General features: G+C 35.2%; 1 protein-coding gene across 11 annotated transcripts in view; it reads right to left on the bottom strand.

The window, feature by feature from the left end:
• The window catches only part of RBM26 (RNA binding motif protein 26), a 72,292-nt gene that overhangs the window by 20,057 nt on the left and 29,298 nt on the right, over positions 1-22,937 (bottom strand). For 2 of the 11 annotated variants that reach the window (XM_084877114.1, XM_084877106.1), the window contains exons 6-17: positions 22,486-22,746; positions 21,482-21,721; positions 20,912-21,082; positions 20,191-20,346; positions 16,806-16,917; positions 15,055-15,214; positions 13,579-13,743; positions 12,775-12,906; positions 11,463-11,534; positions 4,381-4,506; positions 3,960-4,034; positions 2,448-2,615 (exon numbers count right to left, since the gene is read on the bottom strand). In XM_084877114.1, coding sequence (XP_084733240.1) covers positions 2,448-2,615; positions 3,960-4,034; positions 4,381-4,506; positions 11,463-11,534; positions 12,775-12,906; positions 13,579-13,743; positions 15,055-15,214; positions 16,806-16,917; positions 20,191-20,346; positions 20,912-21,082; positions 21,482-21,721; positions 22,486-22,746 — 1,838 coding nt within the window. The remainder of the gene's footprint in view (positions 1-2,447; positions 2,616-3,959; positions 4,035-4,380; positions 4,507-11,462; positions 11,535-12,774; positions 12,907-13,578; positions 13,744-15,054; positions 15,215-16,805; positions 16,918-20,190; positions 20,347-20,911; positions 21,083-21,481; positions 21,722-22,485; positions 22,747-22,937) is intronic. The other 9 variants (XM_084877109.1, XM_084877112.1, XM_084877110.1 and 6 more) reach the window with 9 other exon arrangements.

Genomic DNA, 22,937 nt, shown 5'->3' with positions numbered 1-22,937 from the left:
AATTGAAGAGCGATGTTTGGCTTGTGTGGACACCAAAGAAAGGGTGTCACTACTATCACTACTAGCCCTTGGGAGAGGTGTAGAAAATGTAACTAAGACCTGGTCCATATAAAAAGAAATGGACAGCCAGTATGAAATGGAATTGCATGGCCTAGTACAAAGAATATCCTTACATGATATTATTCTACAATGTCATTAAAATTTTCCCCAGATTTGTGTTATCCCAATTACTTATAATAGTATCTTGAACCCTTGGGGATCAATAAAAAAAAAATCACCTTTTTGGTGCTTGGAGACAAAGGTAACACATCTCTTGATATTCTAAAATTACAACAGCATAATATACAATTATCCCAAGCAAACTTACAAATTAACTCTTTGAATGTCTGGCTGCAATTTAAAAAGGACATGAAAGGATTTATTCCCTTCCATTGTGTAGAGGGCCTCCTGGGAAGACACCAGAGCATTCTATATTGGCCCCTCTTGCTCTTTTGGCCAAGAGGGACATTCTTCTCACAATCCAATTGCCCTGAGCTTTCTGTTCATGTCGAGGTTGAAGCCTCGTGATGACTGGTACCATAGATCTGTCTCTCACCCAGTGGGGCGAGCTGGGTACTCCCTGAAGAAGAAACCTGGGTTTCCCAAGATACATGATCAGTGCTGGGCCCCCGCCAGCAGGCGAAGGGATTCTAAGGCAGGAGCTGGACATGGAGGCCACAGGGGCATAGGATACCAAGAAGACAGAACTGAACCTCACATCACCCTGCTTGGCCCCAGAGGATGGCTGGTTAGCCAGTGATGGGTAAGATTACTCAGGGAAGGAACAATCTAAGACAGGCACAGTCGAAGAGGGGCCATCAGGAGAGAACTTGGTGATCAACTGAGGTGGGGCACAGACCCTCACCTCCTCAACTTTGCAGGAACATGAAACCTCACTCCTGCTGAAGGATTCTCCTGCCCCATGGCTGCTTAACTTCCCATGCCCAGCTCAAATCGGGACCCGGGTAAAAGACAGAGACTTTGCTGACAGCAGCTGCCCTCGCACTACAAGAAGACTTGTTTGAATTGTATTGTAAACATGGTGTGGGGAAGTGGGTTTTTGATATCTAAATCTAGCCTACCACCAGGAATGCTCAGGGCCTACTCAAGAAGGCAAATAATCCTTTCCCCTAATATTCACATGGTAAAATAAAATTGTTTTAGAGTAATAAATTTGACAGTAAAATAGTAGACAAGTTTTCAGGCTAATTTAAAGTGGCTAATTGAAATAAGTGGATATTCTAGAAAAACTAGTTGCACTAGACAAAAAGCTGTTCCTAAAGAGTTAACTAAAATTTTTATTGGTAGTTCATCTCAGGATAAAATCTCAATAGGAAATGAACCTAAAGCAGTCATATTATAGTGCAAAAAATTAAAATTTAAAAGCTATCAAGACTACATTATAAAATTTTCAAAAGCCTCCTAATATTTAAATCAAAAAGGGGGCAAAGTAGAAGAATATCATGTAAGGAAAAATATCCTGTAAGTAAATTACATCTAAAAAATTTGTACTTTTTAATTAATTGTAGTGCTAACAGCAAGACACCCATGAAAAGCACACATGGTATCAAAACAAGCCAGAACAAAATCATTTCGGCAAAAAATGAAAAAGGATCCCAAATCAAATATACAGAAAATATTCCTTTATTAACTTTTGGTGGAGAATATGTTTGTATATTTTCAGAAAACAACTCCAAGACCCTGTGAGGAATTGACAGGGCTAATCCAGCCATGAAGACAGAAGAGAAGCAGTCCAGAGATGGAAGACACTGATGACACCTTGCCATAATAGCAGTCAGCAGCTATGTATCACTGCAGGTGGCCCAGGACCAAACCAGAGAGGGTTGGAACTGCATTACCACCATTTGTCCACCATCCAGAACTGAAATATCATTGCTGACATGTATACATAAGGAACTGTTTTGACATTGAAATTGGGTCTCAAAAGAACTGTTGGCCCAGAAAGAAACTCACTACAGACTGATTCATATGCCTTTGAGCATTATGATTATTGCTTGTCTCATTTTTGATTCTTATAAGTATATCCAGTATAGATGAACTCACTCATCTAGGGGAAATGGTGAACAACATAGACAGATGAACAAGAACAGACCCAGAGATAAGGAGCCATGGGTCAGACTGTTGGACCTCAAAGGGAGGGTGAGGATAAAAGGGAGAGATCAACAAGTACTTATGTGCATACATCTGAGCCTAACCAGTGGTCAAGGACAATAGGGGGGTAGGGGCATGAGTGAGGAGAGGTAGGGGAGTGGAATGGGGGGTTGAGGACAAACATGTGATACCTTAATCAATAAAAAATTATAATAATAAATAAAAATTTAAAAAAACACAATGTGTTTTAATGTTTTCTTAAAGAATATAAAGAAAAACAACACAAATAAAAATACCTGAGCCTTGGTTTTTATACTTTTTGGAAGACAGCGTCCAGGAGAAGTAGCTTTGACCTCATCTTTCAACTTGGTAATATTTTTTGTCAAAACCTCTAAAGTTTTCATTATTTCTGCTTTATCTTCAGACTTCATTGCTTTGTTTTTCTCCAGTTTTGATATTAACATCTGCCAGATTTTTTAAAAGAGAAAAATAGAAGATACTTAATCCTCCTATTATTAACAAAACAAACATAGCAAACTAAATATAAAAATAAGTATCTACTAGTTTTAGTTTATGTATTCATAACAAGGATTATAACCACTAATATACCAGAGTGGTGATGCTAACTATCTCAATTCAAGCCTTACTCTTGTGAGGAACTATAGTATTACTCTTTGGGTCTGTCTCTTAGAACACAAGAAATTCATTTCAATCCCTGAAAGGCTGTCTATTTGAAGTAGTATTAACAATTTTTACTTTCTAATCAATTTGTTAATATTACTGCCTCTCCTGTATTCCTGATCTAAAAGGAATCTATAACCTACAATGAATCACAGGAAAAATTCTCCTTTCCCTTCATATAATAAGGTTTAGGAAAATTAAAAGTGCAATTACTTTCTTTATCATGAGGAAACTACCTAGCTACCCTAGGAATGGTAACACCACCATGAACAGGAAACAAGAAGAGAAACAAGGTATTATAAGATAGAAGATGCCATACAAAATTATAGGTTCTCTGAGTCAAAATGGTTTCAGTTTTTGGTATAAAGCACCATGATTTCTCTTTATCAAGCATATCCAAACTTTTCAGACTAAAATGTATACTTTTTGTATTTTCAATATTTGGAAATGTCATAACTTTTATTATTAGATATAATTTAAGAACTTACATTAAAGTAATGTCATAAGCTAGAGACATAAAGAAATACTGTAAGCCACAGAAGTAATTTTTAATTTTCTAGCAGTCACTTTAAAAAGATGAAAGAGTTATAGTAAAATTAATTTAATAATATATTCTATTTAACAAAAAATATTCAAAATATTACATTGCAACAAAAATTATTGAGTTTTTTCACACTATAACTTTGAAATCTGGTGAAATATTTTTTTACACTCATACCACATCTCAACTTGGACTAGACACATTTCAAGTAAATAATAGTCAGATATAGCAATTAAATAAAGGTCCATCTCAATATTGAGAAAAAGATTCCATTTTACTATCTGTTGAATAAAGGACTACACAGCAATATACTTGGATAAATACTCCTTATTTTCATTTCAAATTTGATAACCATAGTTCCATTCAAACTACTTCAATTCCCAGTCCACAATTCAATGTATGCTCTTCATGTCCAATATACTAATATATCAATTGATAATATACTTTATCACTGATAATATCTTAGTTTTACCATGTCAATTACAATTATGTTTCTCAGTAATACATATGTAGTGTAAGATTAATTTCACTCAAAGCTGTAACATTTATAAATATATATTGCCAAATCTAGTTGTTAATATTTTACCTTCTGTGTTTCAATGTGCTTTTCTAAAATTTCTTGTTTTCTTTTCCTTACATCCTGCTGAAGTTTCAGTGCCTCCTAGAGGAAGAGACCAAAAATATCATTAGAATACTGACAGTTTATTAGAAACAAAATGACTTAAGAGGACAGAAATGGCTGTAACTGCAGAAGCTTGGCAACAATTAAATGCAAACTTTTCATATGTCACACTGAAATATGTATGCAAGTTTTAAAAGATCAGGAGAACCTATCATTCCAAGAAAAATATTAATATTTACTGCTACACTATGGGAAATAAAAGTTCAGTGACAGCCAACATACTCCTTTTAAATTGCATTTTGTTATGAACACTGAAAAAACAGAATCATACAGAAGAGCTTTTCTATAATACATGCAAATTTTGTACAATAATAGTTGTACTTACCTGTTTTTTTTTCTGTGCTTCATTATTATCAACTGCAGAGGGGGAAACAAGTAAGGTTTTTTGTGCAGCCTTCAAAGCAGCTGGATTATACACTGTTTTTGTTAGGCCAGTAGATGTAGATAACACCTACCAATAAAAATTCAATTTTGTGAAAAAAAGGTATCAGACATTCATGATTTTCTGAGTCCCATTTTCTTATAAAATAGCATTAAATCACTTCTGTTAAAATTTAGTACAGTGAATTGAATGTATTGATTTGAAAGAAGGGAATGAATAATGAATAAACTATGAAATAAAAAATTAATATATCTATAGGAAAAAAGTAAAAACAAACATAAAAACTTCAAGAAAAAACACTATCAATACTATATTTGAGAAAATACTAGTTGCTGAATACCTGTGCTAGTATTTCTACTAACTAAAATAAAATCTGTACATAACAGCATGGCACAGGAAAAAACTGGATGCTGTCCTTCAAACAATTTGCAACTGTTTGGCCCTTAAAATCACTTGCAATTTACAGTTTGGAAATTAACTTTGTTGATTTCTTTCTCCATATCTTTGCTGGCACTGCTCCTTCTACTTTGAGTTGACCATATACTTTTAAACCCAGCTCAAGACCTCCACAAAGTCCTAATCATTTTTTCCCCTTACCCAGGTCCTTCTATGAAATTTAATCTTATACCTATTAAATTATTTAGTAAAAATGATCTGATGATATATTGTTTCTCACCCTGTCTACGCTACAAGGGCCTTGAAACAAAAAGCATGTCTTTCTCTTCTTTGCCCTTCTTCCAAATACCCAATTCTTGCTAATAATCCTATATAATAAAAAGCTAATATGCAAATTGTCCCCTCAACCGGGGGTTCAACAGGGAGTTCGCCCAGGGGGTAGGGCCAGCCAGCCAACCGCCTGCGGCCCCTCCCCTCAGCCAGCTTGATTGGGCAGGCCGGCTGTATCCCACCCATTCACGAATTTGTGCACTGGACCTCTAGTTAATTACAAGACCCTGGGCAAATTCAAGTACTTTTCAGACCTCAGTTTGTTTTTCTATAAAATGAGGATGTTCATCTTGATGATACCTAATGTCCTTAACCAACCCAGGAGAGTAGAGATTTTTTTTTTTTGCTTGTTTCATTGCTATATCTTCAGTGCCAAGAACAGTTCCAGCACACATTCTAAATATTCAATAAACACTTTGCACTAAATTAAACTGAAATGATGATAAATCCAAATGGACAACCTTTTCTACACTAAAGTCAAGTTAAGAAAAGTGTTTGGACTACTTTTTTATCCTTCAAAAGCAAAAGGTTGCAAGTTCCATGGGGTGGTTCGTTATTGGGTCTTGGAAAGGAGTCTAGGAATCACTTCAGGTCTGTGACTGCTATCTAAAAACAAAACATTGAACCATATATATGAAGTCTTAAAGGAGTTCATGATCCTCCCAAGTCTTAAAGGAGTTCATGATCTAAAAAGACATTTAAAAACTACACTGAGTGGCCAGATCATTATGATCTCTGAACGCATAATAATCTGGCTACTCAGTGTATATCCTATATAATAAAAGGCTAATATGCAAATTGTCCCCTCGACTAGGAGTTCGACCATCAGGCAAGCTGGCTGGACCCCACCCAGGTACGAATTCATGCTCTGGGCCTCTACTACACACACACACACACTGAGTGGCCAGATTATTATGCATTCAGAGATCATAATAATCTGGCCATTCAATGTATATAAATAAGAATGTATCAATGAATAAAAAAAACCCTACTCTCTAGCTACTAAAATATAAATATCTGGATACCAGCGAAGTAGCAATCTGGACACTGCATTATAATCTTTTATCATGAAATAGATTAGGGAACATCACAAAATTTATGTAACTCATCACTATGCCTATTATTTAAGAATGCTGGCTTCTAAATAAAACAAAACCACAGAATACTGTAACTTACAATATATATATATATATATATATATATATATATATATATATATATATATATATATACCTGTACACACACACACACACACACACACACACACACACACACACACTAGTGGCCTGGTGCACAAAATTCATGCACAAGGCTGGGTGAGGAGGGGAGGGGGTCCCTCAGCCCACCCTGCACCCTCTCGCAATCTAGGACTGCTGGCTCCTAACCACTCACTTACCTGCCTGCCTGCTCGCCAACAACCACCCCCAACTGCCGCGCCCACCAGCCTGCTCGCCGCTAACTGCCACCCCTGCCGGCCTGATCACCACCAACTGGCCCCCGCATGTCAGCCTGCTCACCCCCAAGTGGCCCCCCTGCTGGCCTGCTTGCCCCCAACTATAACCCCCCTCTGACCTGATCGTCCCAACTGCCCTCCCCTCCTGGCCTAATCAGCCTTAACTGCCTCTACCTTGGCCCCGCCACCATGGTTTTGTCTGAAATAACATTCAGAAGGTCTCCTGGTCTATATAATTAACATATTACCCTTTTATTAGTGTGTGTGTGTGTGTGTGTGTGTGTGTGTGTATATACACATACATATATACTAGGGGCCCAGTACATGAAATTTGTGCACTGGGGGAAAGGGAGTCGACTCAGCCCAGCCTGTCCCTTTTTCACAGACTGGGAGCCCTCAGGGGATGTCCTACTGACGGCTTAGGGGAGCGAGCCTAAGCTGCAATCTGGCTTCCCTCTGCGGGAGGCAACTGGGCTGAACAAGGGAAGGTGACAGCCCCACCATCCCACTGCTGCAGCCACTGCCAGCCACTGCAGCCACCAAGGTGTTTTCATCAACACGGACTCTAGTCCCTTCACCATGAAAAAACTGACAATTTTCCTTAGGCGTTTTCAAGATGTGTCTTTCATAGGACATAACATTTCTTTTTTTTTCAATCCTCACCTGAGGATATGTTTCCATTGATTTTTAGAGAGTGTGGAAAAGAAAGGAAGAGAGAGAAAAACATCAATGTGAGAGGGACACTTTGATCCGTTGCCTCCTGCATCAGCCCTGACCTGGGCCCCACCAGGAAGGAGCCTGTAACCTAGGTACATGCCCTTGATCAGAATCAAACCTGGACCCTGTGGTCGAAAGTCCGAGGCTCTATCCACTGAGCCAAACCGGCTAGGGTAGGTTATGACATTTCTTAGCCCCTCCAGCAGCAGACCTTCATTTTTTCTTCCAGGAGTGCAGTGGAAAAACCCTAAATCACCTCCTTGGATTTTTATAACCCATTACCAAGAACACTGTAAGTGGCAGCATATAGGGAGCTTTGCCAACGAGAGGTCAGAAAAGGTGTTTAGGCTCGAACTGGTTTGGCTCAGTGGATAGAGTGTCGGCCTACAGACTGTAGGGTCCCAGGTTTGATTTTGGTTAGAGGCACATCCCCAGGGGGGAGTGTGCTGCATGAGGCAGCTGATTGATGTTTCTCTTTCATCGATGTTTCCAACTGTCTATCCCTCTCCCCTCTTCTCTGTAAAAAAAAAATCAATAAAATATATATATATTTTTAAAAAGAAAAGTTGTTTCCTCTGCAGTTCATGCGCAGAGGACCCCCTGCGTTGTGTCCACTGGGCTAGGAGCATGTCTCCACTACCCTGGGGGCATGGCCCCCATGCTGGCAGCCCTGCGCTGTGGGCAGGCTTTGCGCCGGTGAACGTGGCCTTGGGGCGGGAATATCTGCTTGGTGCCTGCGCCCATAGGCCTGGGCTGGCCAGAGGCGTTCTGGGACCTCAGCCACTCAGGGCCTACATGCGGGTTTACAGACTAGGAGTGGCATGGGTCCCAAGGATGTTCTGGGACCCAAGTCACTCAGCACCAGTGTATGCAAACCAACCCACCATCTTTGTTGGGTTAACATGCATCCTCACTCCTGATTAGCTAGTGAGCATAGCGGAGGTACAGTCAATTTACATGTATCTTTTTTATTATATTGGATGTATGAGTTCAGAGATCATAATAATCTGGCCACTCAGTGTATATCCTATATAATAAAAGGCAAACATGCAAATTGTCCCCTCAACCAGGAGTTCAACCAGCAGGCAGGTCAGCCAACTGCCCATGTCCCCTCCCCCGGACCAGGATGGCCGGATCCCACCCATACACAAATTCATGCATTATGCTTCTAATATATATATACTGAGAGGCCAGATTATTATGCATTCAGAAATCATAATAATCTGGCCCCTCAGAGTGTGTGTGTGTGTGTGTGTATATCAAGAATTTATAAGTTTAAAGTAGATAATGTGAACAGCCTAAATCTTTTTAAAAAACTAACCAGGATGGTATATGCAGATGCCTTTATTCTTCATAAATCTCCCTAAGGTAAGCAGAAACACTCAAACATCATCTGTCTGATCTCTCTATTCAAATAATAGCTATTTAATTGCTATTGCAATATCTTAATATTTAGCTGTATCAATCAGGTTTTAAATTTCCTCTCTATTAGTCCTCTCACAAAAATGGAAACTTAGAAGAAGAATCATTAAAGGGTTTACTCAATGTTATTTACAAGAAAGAAATAAAGTTTTATATTTATGTATTTATTTGCTTTAAAAATGACAGAAGATACTGGGTGGATACTAGTATTGAGATTTTCCCTGCCCACAATAATAAAAAAAAAATTGTTTTAGTAATATTTGATGATGAACAATTTTCTATTTTTCCTAAGACTTCTCTGAATCACTGACCTCTGCAGCAAAAATCATTATGAACTAGGCAGAGAAAACAAAACTAAAATGCTACTCTTTAAACAAGTTCACTGAAGTTGACTAAAAGTAATATTTTAGAAATAACTGCTTTCCGCCAAAACCAGTTTGGCTCAGTGGATAGAGCGTCGGCCTGCAGACTGAAAGGTCCTGGGTTCGATTCCGGTCAAGGGCATGTACCCTGGTTGCGGGCACATCCCCAGTAGGGGCGTGCAAGAGGCAGCTAATCAATGACTCTCTCTCATCGATGTTTCTAACTCTCTATCTCTCTTTCTTCCTCTCTGTAAAAAATCAATAAAATATATTTAAAAAAAAAAAGAAAGAAAAGAAAGAAAGAAAGAAAGAAAGAAAGAACTGCTTTTTAGAAAATATTCTTTACAAGTAATTTCCTCCATAAATAGCGCACTGCCATCACTGATTTTTCATAAATTAAATTAGTGGTAACTATATTAATAAATTATACTATAATTTCCAAGAATGTCCCCCTTTTATCCTAAAGCTATATAAAACATGCTAAAGAAATTAAAACAGTAGCAAAAAAAAAAAAAATACTAGAAAAATTTTGTAAAAGCTTTAATTAGTACACTTCAAATTTGTACAAGTCCAAATGTCAACATAAACAGATCCTAACATCATCAGCTTTGTATACCTCCCCAAAACTGCTAAGAATAAAAGACTTATATAGTTCATTTATTCCTCAGCTACTTATCAAGGAAAATAAATGTAACCAAAGTAAATATTTACATATTGCTAAATTTAATAGCATAGACTAAGGGACACAAATGTAGAGTAAAGGTGGGTATAATATGAAAAAATGTGGAGGTTTCATAGAAGAGGTTAGTGATTTTTTCAATCTTTAAAAGAATGACTAGAATTCAGTTAGGCAGAGGGAAATGCACTCCAGAAAAACCACCACCAAAAAATTAAAAAGAGGCAGGAAATAGCAGAAAAAAGATTCCTTAGAAAAGAAAGGTCTAACGCAGACATAGTAACAGAACCAGAATAACTGAGGTATAATGACCTGTGAACCAAACTAAGTCATTTAGCTGAGGAAATGAAGGTTACTTTAAGCAACTAACATTAAAATAAGTTTGAAAGTAGGATGGTGGCAGAGTACACTAGATGAAGGTACAGCAGCTCTGAACTGTATCCATAGGCCAGGGGCCTGAAAGTGGTAGAAAAAGAGATGTGGACTGCAAACACAAGCAATGACTCTAAAGGCTTTTAGACTATACAAACTGGAAATTAGTGGTATTAGTTTCAGAGGTAAGGCTAGGAGAAATTAATTTCTGTGGGAAATAATGAATCATATTAGGCATGTTATGCCTGAAGTAATGCTGAGGTGTCTAAGAAGGAAATCTGATTTAGCGAATGAAATTCATATTCAAGTATCTAGAACTGCCAAAGTTTTACACAGGAAATAAGGAAAACAATATACTGAACAAGTAGTAAAGAAAGCAAGTCAGCTATCTCATGGGGTGTTCATGAAGTCAATAATCTTCATAATGGACTAAAATAGGAGATCCAGATTCAAGTAACTCAAGTGTATAGATAGCCAAAACACTATTTGGGCCTTATCTTCCTTTAAGGTGAGGGTACAAAAATGGGAAACATTATCAAATTCTGATATACTGTGTTTCTATATATCTCAAATAAGACTAAAAATCAGGACATTCACTCATACCTAACCAGAAAGGAGAGAGAAAAAAAAAGCCACATCTACACAAAACTAGAAGATTAGTCCATAAATGATCTTAATTTAATCAGCATTTGTCTTTATTTATTTATTTTTTTTAAATGGCTAGATTTACTAACAGGCTATAAACAATAGCTATTATAAATAAAAATACTACATTTACATCATCTTTTCCAGTTTATAAAATACTTTTAAAATAAAATTTATTTAATCTCTCACAAAACTTTATGAGCAATATAAATATTACCATCACCATTTTATGATGAAGAAAAAGGTTCATAAAGATTAACAGCACTGCCCAATATCATGCAGTTAGTAAATAGAGAGTCAAAGCTCACACTCAAGTATAATTCCTAGTTCATGGCCCTTTCTTTTAGACTGCCAGAGTTTTCAAAATAAAATGTAAAAAATATCCCTAAAGAAAAGACAGTAAATACAAAGAAAAAGAAAGAATGAAGCACATGGAATCTATAATGAGCAAGTATTAAAATGCTGATGCAAAAAGTAAAAAAAAGGTAAGCAAATATTTTTCTTTTCAGCAAATGGAAAGCAAAATGGTAGGAATAGAGATACATATACTATTAAGAAGCAAAAGTTTGAAACTATGAAAAAAATTAAAAAATTAAGATGCCATCTGAAAACATTTATGAAGCCAAGACAAACACATCATGCTGCTTCTTACCTTTTCAGTTGCTGAAACAGATGGCTTTGATACAAAACCCAACCTGTCCTTCACAGATAATTTAGTTACATTCTAAAAAAATTAAAATGGACATATTCAGTGTTTCCCTAAACATATATGTCTGATGGGATTATGAACATTCTGATTCTACTAGCATATACTGACTTTGTAAGTATACTGATGTTAATCACAAAACTTGGATCTTTTTTCAAAGAGAGACAGAAAGAAAATGTGTATGGAAAAACTAACAGTATGTAATAGTTATTATGAAAAACTATGATGTAAAATAAGATGTCTAAGCCAGGTGGTTGTTAAAGTCCCCTCCAATGATTCAGAACCATAAATACTTAAAATCCTATGTTGACCAATAGAAAGTTTGAACATTGTAAATATTAGGTTTGAGTAAGTAAAGATGTACCTGCTTCTTGAGCTTAAAAATAAAAGTAATTCTTTCCTAAAGTAAGTTTTATTTTATAGCCAAATACATTACATTTGTTGATGATTTAGAATAGGATTGGGTGGGGTTTATTAAGTAACTAATAATTTTCCAATTTACATTCTGTATGTTTAACAAAATCTCAATCTATTACTTTTTTTTTTTTTTTCAATCTATTACTTTTTAAATAGAATCTTAATATATTACTTTTCAGGAAGACTACTGGAATAAGGTGTTATCCATTAGCTAAGTAGGATAGTATATCCTAACTTTATTTTATACAAATGCTGAAACATCTGGAGACAAAGAAAAGCTAAGTTTTAGAGACTGGAGGTATAGAAATAAGAAACTGCCACTCAAGTATGGAAGGGAGTGGGAAGGGAATGACATATGGAAAAGAAAATCCAAGAGTCCGGAATAAGTGATACAAAGTTCTGCGAGTGTAATAAGTAACTTGAATCAGTATATTAAGCATGTTACAACCTGATGGTTTAAGCCTTCCTGTCCCAATAGCTTTCAGTTCAGGCTACTGCATAATTATTTCTGAAATAGAATTCTAGTTAAGTCAAAGATGATGGGAAAAATAAGATTTAGTACACTGAACTTCACACTTTTCAGGCAGATTTGCTAGAAAAATAACTCCTCCACAAAGTGAGAGCTCTTTCTTATAAATAAGTATTAACTAGAGAAAAGAATTTAATATTCAAATAGTATAGAAAAAGTAGAATGTGAAAATGTTATAATAGTAACAAAAATATGTATAGACTATCCTATTTCTATATAAAATATAGTTAACTATAATTCAAATCATCAAGGGAAACTAATTTACTCAGAACATACTATGCGAGAGACACAATAAAACGACTTTTCACTTACCTGAGGAAGGTCTGCACTGGCACTCTGGGCTTCTGTTGGTTCAATGGTACTTGTAGGTACTGGACCCAACCGCTCTTTTACGGACTGCTTCACAACAGGCAAAATGGGCTGCTGGACTAAAGGCTGCATTACCTCAGAACAAGAAAAAAAAAGTTAAATGTTCACGAGCATCAAAAATAACCTTTGTTATTTTGTTACTAAATTGCCCATGCAGAGAAAGTCTTAAGAGTGCAGCTTGTAATCAAAACCTAGCCACCTTCCAAATTTCTTCGCTTTTTCCTTTGCACATAAAAACTTATTTATAAAGTAGAGAAAAAATTAAAATCTATACTTCAATACCTTCTTTCTTTTATTTTAATGAACAGTATACAAAAGTTAAAGAAACAATCTGCTATAAGACACCTCTATAAGCAATTAATCTAACATTACATATTGACTGATTCACTGATTGAAAGTGAGATGGAAGAAAGGAGAAAGGGAGGGAGGAAGGGAGAGAAAAAAGGATTTCCAAAATGAACCCATGTGTCTTTGTGTAATATGTAAAGCTATTATGTGCTAAGTGCCTGATATACCTGGGACTTTTTTCTATATATTTTACACATATCTTGTAATTGTCCAATAAACTAGGGCTTAACTTTCATAATAAAATGAAAGAAGAGAGATTAAATAACTTCCTTGAGTCTATATATTTAAAAGTGGTTGAGGCAGGATCTAAACTCAAAAAGTCTACCTGACTGCAATGCCTCTGCTCTTAAAAACTACCGTATACTTTCTAAGCATTAATTTCACATAAATTTCTCTTACCTTTGGAGAAGTAGTTTGTAATTGCTGGGTGCCTCCTTCTCTGTGCCAATAAACCTTAATAAAGCGATTGTTTAGAACTGCTTCTGTACTTGATATTGCTTTCTTTGCTTCTTCATATGTTGCAAATTGGATAAGGGCACCTTCAGGATCACCATTATAGGCAACCTAAGGTATCAAATATTAAGAACAGTGAATTTCCAAATGAATCTGTTTTTTTCATACAGTAAAATTCCTCAACAAATAAAATATTGGTCCTCCTATGTAAGATTCTATCTTTATATTTCTTTAAATCTAAACTATTACCATAATCTTCTTTCACTCCAGAGAATGCAAGAGGCAACCAATCAATATGTCTCTCTCACATAAATGTTTCTCTCTCTGTGTCTTCCCCCCTCTCTTACACTCTCTCTAAAAATCAATGGAAAAATATCTTGGGCAAGGGTTAACAAAACAAACAAAAAAGAGTGCAAGAAAATTTAAGAAAAAAAATAAATTTTACACATAAGTAAACTGAATTCAAAGAGCATATGATTCTGCAGACTCATATTAGTAAGTAGTAGATAGAAGGCTTTTCATTTCCAATTTTTTGTTCTTTTGGTTTTGAAAATTCTCTTAAATTTAATATTACCAGTGTAGTTAGTTGTGTGAGAAAAAATATTCCAGAAACTTTTTTGTATAAATCTAAATGTGATAGATCAATTAAATAGCCATAAAAAGATATTCACAAATAACTATAGGGTAATGTGTAAAGATGGGTCTATATCTTTTAAATTTTACATTTTTAAGGGTGGGCTTTGATTGACTGATCAGCCAATAGATATAGAAATGCAAAACAAAAAAATCTAGAATAATGCATGGTAAATTGTTAACAATGCTATAACTATATTATGGGATATATAGGAAGAGAAATGTAAGGGACACAAGTAATTGACATAGAAACATTTTTTTTTTAATTCTATATAAATTTTTATTGCCCTGCCACAACCAAGCATGCAATTTTTATCTATTACTTTTATATTATTTTAAATGGCAATAAAACAAAATTTTCCAAATTAATCAACTTAAGCTGTACTCTCTAAAATTTATTATTTTTATGAGGTGATGACAAATAATTTTTATTAAAAAAAAAACTGAAAAAAGAAAGCCCACTATTATTTCAACACTTTTACATATTACATAATGTAAGTTCAATACTAAATAAACTTACAAATTATAGCCACCAAAGCCAAGGTCTAACTTTAGGTGAAGTCAAATACAAACTACACTGATATTTATCTTAAAAAATATTCAAGAATGGTACAGAAAAAAGCAAATGTTTCAGCTAATTATGGATTACATGGTATCTGGGCCCCATCTGTTAAATGTATCCCATCTCAGAGGCAGCAAAAATAATCTAACTAAAGCATCTTGTTGTAATGACTTGTTATCTCACTAAATAATTAAGCAAAGACAACATAATCACTTCAGAGTTCTTACCTGTAAGTTAACCAACGTTCCAAATCGACTAAAATGCTCATTAAGTTTGCTGATATTATTTAATTCTGGTGGAACTTTTCTAAGTTCAAGTTTAGTGTTTTCATTTCCAAACTGAACCTTTTTCTGGAAGCCTGGGCTGTTTGTTCTATTAAAATTTGGTCTGTAACAAAAATCAAGTAAATTAATACATTCATTTATATATCCTATCCATTATCAAGTACAAAGAAATAACATTTTATTATTTATGTTCTATTTTTTAAAACTGAAATTACTGGTTAATCATGAACATTTACATTTTTTTTTTAAATAAAAAGTGAAGTCTCCAAATTAGTACACGTTCACATCTTTCATATCACCTGTATTTTTGACATTTTCAATCTACTCCTACGTAGAACTCTTATAAGGAAAGGTCCTAGCACCCCATTTCAGTCAATTTGCATATATAACCTTTGTTCCATTTCTGCAAAAGCTAGTTTACTGAAATGTATCCTATTTTAAAACCTTGATTAAAAAGGTAAGGATGACTGTCTCACCTGCTTCTCAACCTAAAAAAAAAAAAAAAATTCAGAACTATAGACCACACATTTGACACTTGGAAAAAAAGGATAAAACAATGGCCCTGAGAGGTAACAATGCTTGCCTTAAATCACAGAATTAAAGCCAGAGGCAGAACTAGAAATTATCCACCTTTAAGTGATGTTACAAAACTCTAAAAATGTGTGATCTTATTCTCTCCTCAAACATGAAAGTTTATAAATGAATCATCATAAACACCCCAACATTCTGATTCCTTACCTCTTTCACTGAAGCCCCTTTACAACTTCAGTCCCTATCCAGCCTTCCCCCTAATGCCCACTGCCAAGCCCCCACCCAAAATCCCTTTCTAGTTCTTAACACCAACTGCACCCAGACTAATGTCCCTTCTCAGACATGATCCACACTTTCTTCCCTAATAACAAGCTCATGACAATCCTCTATATGGATAACTAGAGGCCTGGTGCACGAAATTCATGCATGAGAGTAGAGGGTGCCTCTCAGCCCAGCCTTCACCTTCTCCAATCGGGGTCTCCTTGAGGGATATCCAACTGCCCATTTAGGCTCTATCCAAGTAGGATAGAGCCTAAACAGGCAGTCAAACATCCGTCTCACAATCCAGGACTGCTGGCTCCCAACTGCTCACCTGCCTGCCTTCCTGACTGCCCCTAACTGCTTCTGCCTGCCAGCCTGATCACCCCTAACTGCCTTCCATTGCAGGCTTGATCGTCCCAACTGCCCTCTCTTACAGACCTGGTCCCTCCCAACTGCCCTCCCCTGCTGGCCTGATTGCCTACATCTGCCCTCCCTTGCTAACCTGATCCCTCCAAACTGCCCTCCCCTGCTGGCCATCTTGTGGCAGCCATCTTTTGACCACATGGGGGCAGCCATCTTGTGTTGGAGTGATGGTCAATTTGCATATTATCCTTTTATTAAATAGAATATTCAATGATATCGCTAACATAAGGAGTATTTTATAGGTGGGGAGGTGAAAAAATTTTGTCCTTAACCACTATACCATTTCTATATGCAAATGCCTTCCACATAGCAGACAACTAATTAACATTTTTAGGAAATTTACATCTTTGTCGGGTAATGCCTACAGAACAAAATTATATAAATTTTATTTTGGAAAATAATACTATACTGTCATAATACTCCAATTACCCTAAAAATTACTGTGTAAAAAAATTCTTTAATTTTCCCTGACAGCTTACTTATCAAACCAAGTCTTCTTTGTAGTAACTCCAGGCTCCCCAGAACCAATCGTTCTTTTCCTTGACTCTGAATCCACTACTATCCTCATACTGCTTTTATTAGGAGGCTTTTCTGTTTGAAAAGAAAATAAAAGAAAAAATTAATATTTTCTGTTTATCATAGCTACACTTCCTTAAATTCATATTGAAAACAAAGTTCTGGCTCTTTGTCCAAATATATATTTTAGAAGAAATAGAAATAAATGTACATTCAAATATAGTAGTAATCTAAGAGATTTTAATTTATTTCTAATTCACTTCAACCTAACTACAGAAAAATTAGTAATTCTCACATGTCTAATTAAAATATGACTCTGGCCCTGGCCAGACTGTTCAGTTGATTGGAGCATCATCCAGTAGACCAAAAGGTTTCAGGTTAATTCTTGATCAGGGTACATACATAAGTTGCAGATTCAATCCCTAGTCAGGGTGCATAAAAGAGGCAACCAATGAATGTTTCTGTCTCTTTGTCACAAAATTCTTCCTGGTTCTAAAAGGTAGTTTAGGGTGTATACACTTTATCTAGACCCTTTCACTGGCTATCTTTGACTTAGCATACATGTCTACAGCAGATTAGGTAGAAATATCCAGTATCTAGCACGGGTGATGTTCACAGTGCAAGCTGCAGTTTCTTTGGCCAGTGTATCTTCGCAGCATCAGTCCTGCAAAGGGATTTTTGCCCTTATTCCTGCCTCACAAGCCTGGTTCACTGGCCCTTTTGGAGAGGTCTTGAGCTATCCAATATATTTTTTTTCCTTTAATATGTTATTTACCTAAAGGTTCACTAAAGGCAATGATGTGTTTTTCCTCAGTATTTGTCATGTGTTTGCTCCAATTCATCTGTATCCTCTCACTCATATTTTTGTTATTTATTTTAAAAAGAGAGTTAAAAAAAAAAAAAAAAAGCAGCAGCAGCAGCAGCTAGCCAAAGCCAGTTTGGCTCAGTGGATAGAGTGCCAGTCTGTGGACTGAAAGGTCCCGGGTTCGGTTCCGGTCAAGGGCATGTACCTTGGTTGAGGGCACCTACCCGGTGGGGGTTGTGCAAGAGGCAGCTGATCGATGATTCTCTCTCATCGATGTTTCTGACTCTCTATCCCTCTCCCTTCCTCTCTGTAAAAAATCAATAAAATGTATTAAAAAAAAAAAAAAAAAAAAAAAGGAGCTAGTTCTTCTGGGTATACAATTACCAAATGTGCATATTACCTATATGTACTGTGTTTTACCCCAATATCCATTTTAATAAATTATTTTTCTGCTTAAAATTTTCAACACTGGTTTTGTTGACAGCAAATGAAAACTTAGCCCTTCTTCCTACCTACATTCAATCAAGGAGCATCTATCAAATTTCCCACCTCCTTAGCAATATGGAAAAAACAATTATCAAGGACTCCAAGTTACATTAATATTCAGAATTCTAAGACATCAAAGTACCTACATTTTTTTCATTGTAAATTTAAAGTATGAAGCATAAAAATATGATTATCACACAATAGTCTTAGACAAATTTAAATTAAGGCCATCTATAGGCTATTAAAAATATATAATAATTATATAATAAATAGTATAATAGGCTTTTAATTACCTATCACAATCCAGGACATTAAGTTTTAAACTAAACAGGCAACAGATGAAAAGATTTTGGGGGTTGAGGTACCAAAGAAAGGAAATAGAAGTATAGGTAATACTCAATATAAATGGGTTGCTAAATCAGTTTTGTGATGCATAAAAACAATGTTATTAATAAAGAATATATTCCTAAACCAGATCACAGAAATAGTACATAATGTTTCTAAAGAACAGTATTAAAGCAATCACTACTATGTATGATTCCAAAAGAAAAGGCGTTCAAATTTCTAGGCACGTCAGAGATTTATCTCTCAATAGGTCCATTTCTGTAACTTACATGCATGTGGAGCTGAAATTACCCCCACTCCAACTTCTACATGGTTAAAATTTATATGTAAAATGTTTGATCCCTCTTCCTTCTCTCATTACCAACAAAAAATTCACCTGGCATTGGAATGGGCCTAATAAAAACCGATCCGTAGCAGCGTATAGTTATGCCACTCCAAAAGAGCAAGATAAGAGATGACTTGATGTTGGAGTTCTAGCAAGAGCAAGGAATATGTATATGATAAAAAGAAAATAAGTACTAAATAGTGACCTAACAAAGTTTTCTCTGAACTGGCCAGGTAGAATAGATTTGGGGGATAAACAGCCACAAGTGCTACTTTTCAATTACAAGAAATGGTTAAAAAACTTTTTTTGCAAAACTAAAATAATCTTTTTTTCTGCTGTTTTTGTAAATGAGTCATTGGAATGCTGCAAGAAGAATTTAAAAGGTGGGCATCAACATGAAATGTCCTGTGATCTCAATTTAAATTGGGTAAATATTAAAATGATCTTCGCATCTTCATCACAAAAAGGTCTTTGAATACTCAAGGTACCTGAGAGTTTTCAGTACACAACAACAAAATAAATCAAAGTATAAATAATCACAAGTTTACTAAACCACAATAGTTATTGACTGTTACTTAATTAAGTTGGAGTTTATTCACACTTGATGAGGCATGACATGCTAGAAAAAAAAAGATATTGGGAAAATATGGAAAGAAAATAGCATTTAAAAACTAGTTGAAATAGGGGAAAGGACACTTTTATTGGCATACATAATATTTCCTATTAAGTCTAACGATCCTTCACTTCCCTGTATCAATTATCTATAGCAAATCTTTCAAATTAATGTAAGCTCTACACCTCCTCTGACTCTCCATATCCATCTGTACCTCTAGAACAGGAGTCTTACTGCCTCAGCTTGTGACTGTGTCAATCTAAACTCTATCTTCTGTCATTTAGAAATTTTATCAAAAAAATCTGTCTTCTCTAAGAAAAATTTTAAAAGCTAATTAGTCACTTCCTAAAATATAATTCCTTTTGCTTAAAACATTATAAGCAATCCAATTTCAAATTCTAACATCAATATACATCAAGTACAATTTGTACAGCAAATTTCATTATTAACTGTGACAGAATCTATCTTTAGGAATTAAAGCATTACTCTAAAGAGTTTAAATAAAACTATTAAGACTGCAAATGACAGATAGAAAATACCCAACAAAAGCTACATTAGAAAATATATACTTTTGTAAAACTTTTTTCCTCTTGGAAGCACCATAAATAGAGAACTACATTATTACCTTTTCTCTCATGGGAGACCAAAGGTTGAAGAAAAAACATAAACATTATCCTTTACTCAACCTATAAATACAGGACCAATTGTTCTTTATAAATGTTTGTCATGTTGATATTATGAAAATTATTTTAAAAAAAAGATTAATCATAGTACCTCTGGGTGGCAAATCCATATCCCCTGATGTCAGTCCTATCAAGTTAGGCCTTTGTGCATGCACTCTGTGTCTATACATAGGTCTGGAAGTGTTTGTTATGCTTGGGGCCTCAGGATTGTAGCCATCTGTGTCATATGTATCTGGTAATACAAAAACTGTAATTAAAAAACAATTGTAAAACTCCATTTTATAATTTTTCTATATTGATAACAGAAAAAGTAAACTATAATGTTACTAATACAAAGCTAACATATTTCATATGTATTAAAAAGAAAATTTAGTTTTATAAAAATAAAAATGCTATTTAAAAGAAAATGTAAGTTTTTAAAAACATAACTAAAGACTTACATTTAACGTACATTCAACTTGTCTACATTTTTATTTTATATAATTATAGTGAGAAAAATAAGACCTGCTAGAGCAGTGGTCGGCAAACTCATTAGTCAACAGAGCCAAATATCAACAGTACAAATATTGAAATTTCTTTTGAGAGCCAAAAACTGACTTCTGCGCATGGGCCATGAAGTTTCAATCGCAGTGTTCGTGTGCGCTCGCACTTGGTATTTTGTGGAAGAGCCAACCTCAAGGGACCAAAGAACCGCATGTAGCTTGCGAGCCGCAGTTTGCCGACCACTGTGCTAGAGTAATTCGCTCTCTAAACATTTAAAAATTCCTTATCTAAAGCTATATTCATAAATATAGAGAGGGCCAAAACTGCACCTGCAGTAAAAAGAGAGGGTGGAGCAGGAGGAGGCTGGTGATGAATGCCAGTTGTTACTACAGTAGGAACAGAACTGGTTGCAGAGTTTGGGGGAGCATCCATGCCAGATGGCTGCAAAGGAGGAAGTGGAGGTGGTGGTCCTGTCAAAACCAAAGAATAAGAAATATCATCTGAAAGCAAACAAATAAAATAAGTTATTTGTATATCCAAACATGATATTTTCATTCATCAAACTATAATATCTATAAACATGAAGCTCTTACAACTATTTTAGTTTTCTAGGGTAAATAGCCTTTTAATGTTTTCTAAAACAGGTTTCTCTTAAGCTATAAAATATTACAGGCAGCTGGGATTTATCAGGGATTGTGCATAATTCAGAGCTACTTCAAACCATAGTAAATCACAGGTTTGGCATAGTCAAGCAAAGTTGGTGTATAGTCTAAATGGGGATATCTTGCTCTTAGTTTCCCAGCATCTACAAAATTACTTTAGATACTTTTAATAAAAGCAAGCATCAAACTATTAACTTTTTTAAAAGATTACAAGTACAGACAAACATATTTACTTACCTGTGACAGGTGGTAGACTGGGTGGTAATGGGCCTGGTGGTGGCACTGGGGGTCTCAGATTCACAGGTGGGGGTGTAAGAATTGGTGGGGGTGGGGGAAGTCCAGGAGGAGGTGGTCCTTCAACAACAGGAGGTTGTGCTGGGAAAGGCAGCATGCCAGGAAGATTCACATCTTCTACAACTACTGGGTCACTTCCATGATCAAAAGGGCACATGTCTCCTCTCATACAGAAACCCTTTTCTGTGAGGAAAAAGAGAAATATGAAGAGTGCTGGCACTGGTGGTCTGACATATGAGTTAACAAAAGTAATATATTTAAAAACAGAATATTTTTTAATATAGGGCAGGTTTAATTAACCATATCACAAGAGCTACCCTACTAATTCCAATAACTTATTAAGTCATAATAAAGATAACACACACACTAGAAAATATATCACCAAATTAAAGTGAGTATATTTAACTAGTAAGATGGTATAAAACATATATATTTGTCATTAGAAATACTCCCTGTATTTAAATCTCACACAAAACTTTATAAACACTGCAACTATAGCTTTCATAAGTTTATAAAACTTTTACAATAAAACCTTAAAAGTCTTCATTTATAAATTCTTATATAGGTGATATTCACATTTCTGGTTCTATAATATTTACATGACAATAACCATTCATTTTTAAAAATGTAAACTCTGAAGAAAATGTTTCAGTAGCACATTCCCTCACAAGTAACTCTATAAGTATTAGTCTTGTTTGATAAATTCCAAATATATCTTTAAGACTTACATGCAAATAAATAATATATTTAAATTGGTATTCAACAGTCAGTAGTGATTAATGAGGTTTTCAATAGGATTGAGAAATTCATGAATGCTTAACATTAATTTCCGATTATTTCCAATAGGTTAAGTCTTCGGATAATTGTGTGTAACCTAAACTTACAGAATTTAGTCAGCTGGATATATTAATTCAGTATGTCATGAAACAGTTGAAAGGCTTACTTACCATCATAGTCTCTACACCGCTTTTTTGGCATTGGTGGTCTGACATATGAGTTATGGTCCACTTGGTCTTCATGAAATTCAGACCAACTTTCGGTAGTGTTATTACCATGATGTGTAGGAGCAATTACTGTTATGGTGCTGCTCAAGGTAGGTACAGGGTAGTGACCGGATGAAATGTTAGGTACCGAAGAAACTGGAGTATAATTGTTTTCTAGTGGATCTGCTCTATCCAGGTCATATTTAGGTTTTACCAGATCTCTTTCTGCAACAAAATATAAATGACTTATAAAACTATTTTTTTTAAAAAAAAAACCAGGTCCCAGATGCAGAAATGGTATTATTTTCACTAAACAGAAAACGTTCCAATTTTAGATAATCCTCTTTTTCTTTTGAAAACTAGCAATGAATATAGCATGTCCCAAAGAAAACTATTTATTTTCAATGTGACCTAAA

This window comes from Pipistrellus hanaki (assembly GCF_964339955.1).
Source record: "Pipistrellus hanaki genome assembly, chromosome: 3".
In the NCBI taxonomy this organism is placed as follows: domain Eukaryota; kingdom Metazoa; phylum Chordata; class Mammalia; order Chiroptera; family Vespertilionidae; genus Pipistrellus; species Pipistrellus hanaki.
This window is presented reverse-complemented; position numbering and strand designations above follow the sequence as displayed.